Raw genomic sequence first — 2,423 nt, 5'->3', positions numbered from 1 at the left:
ACAAACAGTGTGGTAAACAAGGCAGTTGTTTTTTGGTTTTTAGTCATATTGCAATCTGATTCTCAGTTTATGCATTTTTCGTCTTGTATTTTATTTAAAAGTTATTAGTTTGTATCCAGCATTCTTGAATCTTCCAGTCTGAAGATTTCGACTGTAGATATACTGAAATACTGGACATAAGAATGTCTTTCTAAAACCAAACTTCATTTTTGGGAAAAAGAGAAGAACTGATGTTAATAAGACCGAAAAAAAATCCGTGATTTCACCGAACTACAATTCTGACGGAAAAGCGAAAAAACGAAAAAAACAATCCTTCTTTGAACAAGAACTACTTTATATTTTTTTTGCAGTAAGTAATGACAAGCTGCATTGAGTTATAAAGAATTAAGCTACGAAAAAAACGCATTGTATATTACCCAGCATCCTCCATTGAATTCCACAAAGGACCAAGGTTGAGCAAAAGGAAGCTAAATCTGAATTTCAAGAAACACCAATGTATGGAACAAACTCCATAGATGTTTTCAGACGAACTTGCACGTGTCTACGGCCACACCTAGGCGAAAACACCAGCTCCCGTCCGATCACTGCAATTAAGTGAAAACGTCTGAAGGTCTCGTTAGTACTATGGTAGAAGTCAACATAGGAATCCGGGGTGCTGTAGGCTCCTTCTTTTATTTTTCTTGTTTTCATAAAGGTTCTTTTCATGGTTGAGCTTTTTACTGTCATACCAATGGACGAAATGCTACAATGGAAGGAACCACTACGCAGCAAAACCGACAAGAAGCAGGAATTATTAAGACATCAGTCAGAAATATCTTGTAGGTTATCTTGAGACAAAAGAAAAAGGCATACATCTAAAATTCCAGTACAAACAAATAAAAACAAAAGTGTAATAATGGTATTTTTTAAAAGCACAGAGGAAATGGAGCGTCACGCAGATGCAAGATGTAATCAAAAAGAAAAGTGATACTCGTTTAAGGAACATGGAAACGTCAATTCATGGTTGTCGTCCCGATCTAAAGTACAGATCACACAGCAAAAGGATTGCCAGTGGAACAATGACAATCTATTCACGTACCATGTTATGTAAACGTTCACTTATCTCAAAGTCAATACAATTTTATCGTAGCATCAAGAATGATCACGTATTTAACGATATCAGCAATGCAAAGTACAAAATAAATAATTTATGCAAAAAACGAACGTAAAAAAAGTTTGTTGAAAATGAAGAAAACGTAACATAACAATACTGAATATGAAAGAGAGAATGAAAAGAACCCTTTCAATTTCTCATCTCGCCGATTGAAAATATCGAAAGAAGATAGAGTACGAAACCAAGGAATCAGCTGCTTTCCAAATTCCCAGTGCTTCCAACGTCCCTAGATTGACTTGGTTTCTGCTGTCTTTCCGGAAATTGTTCAACGCATTCAGAAGATGGTGGTTCGTCTGCAAGATTATTAGGATCATTTGATAGGTTTTGAGACTCGGTTGGGATTGTAATCAGTGGGATGGGATTATCACCCGCCAAGTCGTTTCTTTCCAACGTCGCGTAGAAACCAAAAATTGAAGTAATCCAGAGATCAAGTTTATTTAGTAACAGAATGAGACCGTTTAGTGACACAATTAGACCAATTAGTAACAGAATGAAAAGATCCAACAAGTCTATAATTGATCCATTAGTAAAAGTCTCAAACCAAATATCTATCAATCAACTCACATGAAACAACAAACATGCAAATCCAGAAAGCCAAAACGGCAAGAAGAACCGCTGGAGTCAAGTGAGCCCATGTCGGAAGATTTTCCATTGACTTTTTTATATAAAAGGAGAAAGAAGAAAGTACGAAAATACAAAATCCAGCACAAATGCAAAAATGTAGCACCAGACAAGTCGAGCAGTTTCATTTACCACTTTGACAGTAGCTTGTGGAATCCTAGCAACCTTTGCTGGAGAGATAATCAACCATAATACAGACGTGATGGAATTTTCAGAAGCATCATGGACACTGCTTGACTCTTCTTTTCAGAACATGGTGTAGCGCGAATTGGACGTAAACATAAACATCCTTTTTCTAACTCATCCAAATGAGACGAATAGTCGATTTCCCTGTATGACGGTAAGCAGCTGTCTGAACTGACAGGAGAAGCCCAGAAAGGAGATTCGGCTGGTTTAGCAACTTCCGGTTACATTTCTTTCTCTTTTTCGTTCATTTCAAGAGAAAAAAACAAAGATGTTCTAACGATTACTAAAAAGTCCGAAATAAACAGCGAAAATGATCCAAGTTGTTAGCAACGAAGAAGAACTTCGTGGGACTTTATATGAAAAGAACGACTCACTCAACTAACACCACAAAAAAAAAAGAAATCCCTTCATGAAAGCTTCTACGAACGCGAATTGGAAACGCAATGGCAATGGCTAGAGTTTG

The 2,423-nt window shown here is 36.8% G+C and overlaps 1 protein-coding gene across 1 annotated transcript; it reads right to left on the bottom strand.

Moving 5' to 3' along the window:
- Nucleotides 1-1,342: 1,342 nt before the first annotated feature.
- SPOG_05711 (uncharacterized protein) lies at nucleotides 1,343-2,208 on the bottom strand (the record flags this gene model as incomplete). Its single annotated transcript, XM_013166682.1, has 2 exons — nucleotides 1,343-1,662; nucleotides 1,718-2,208. Coding segments are annotated over 2 exons (501 nt in total), but the record flags the coding sequence as incomplete, so codon positions are not given.
- Between the last annotated feature and the right edge of the window lie 215 nt (nucleotides 2,209-2,423).

The sequence above is a fragment of the Schizosaccharomyces cryophilus genome (assembly GCF_000004155.1).
Source record: "Schizosaccharomyces cryophilus OY26 unplaced genomic scaffold supercont4.1, whole genome shotgun sequence".
Taxonomy (NCBI): domain Eukaryota; kingdom Fungi; phylum Ascomycota; class Schizosaccharomycetes; order Schizosaccharomycetales; family Schizosaccharomycetaceae; genus Schizosaccharomyces; species Schizosaccharomyces cryophilus.
Note: the sequence above shows the minus strand (reverse complement) of the source record. Positions and strands in the feature narration are given on the sequence as shown.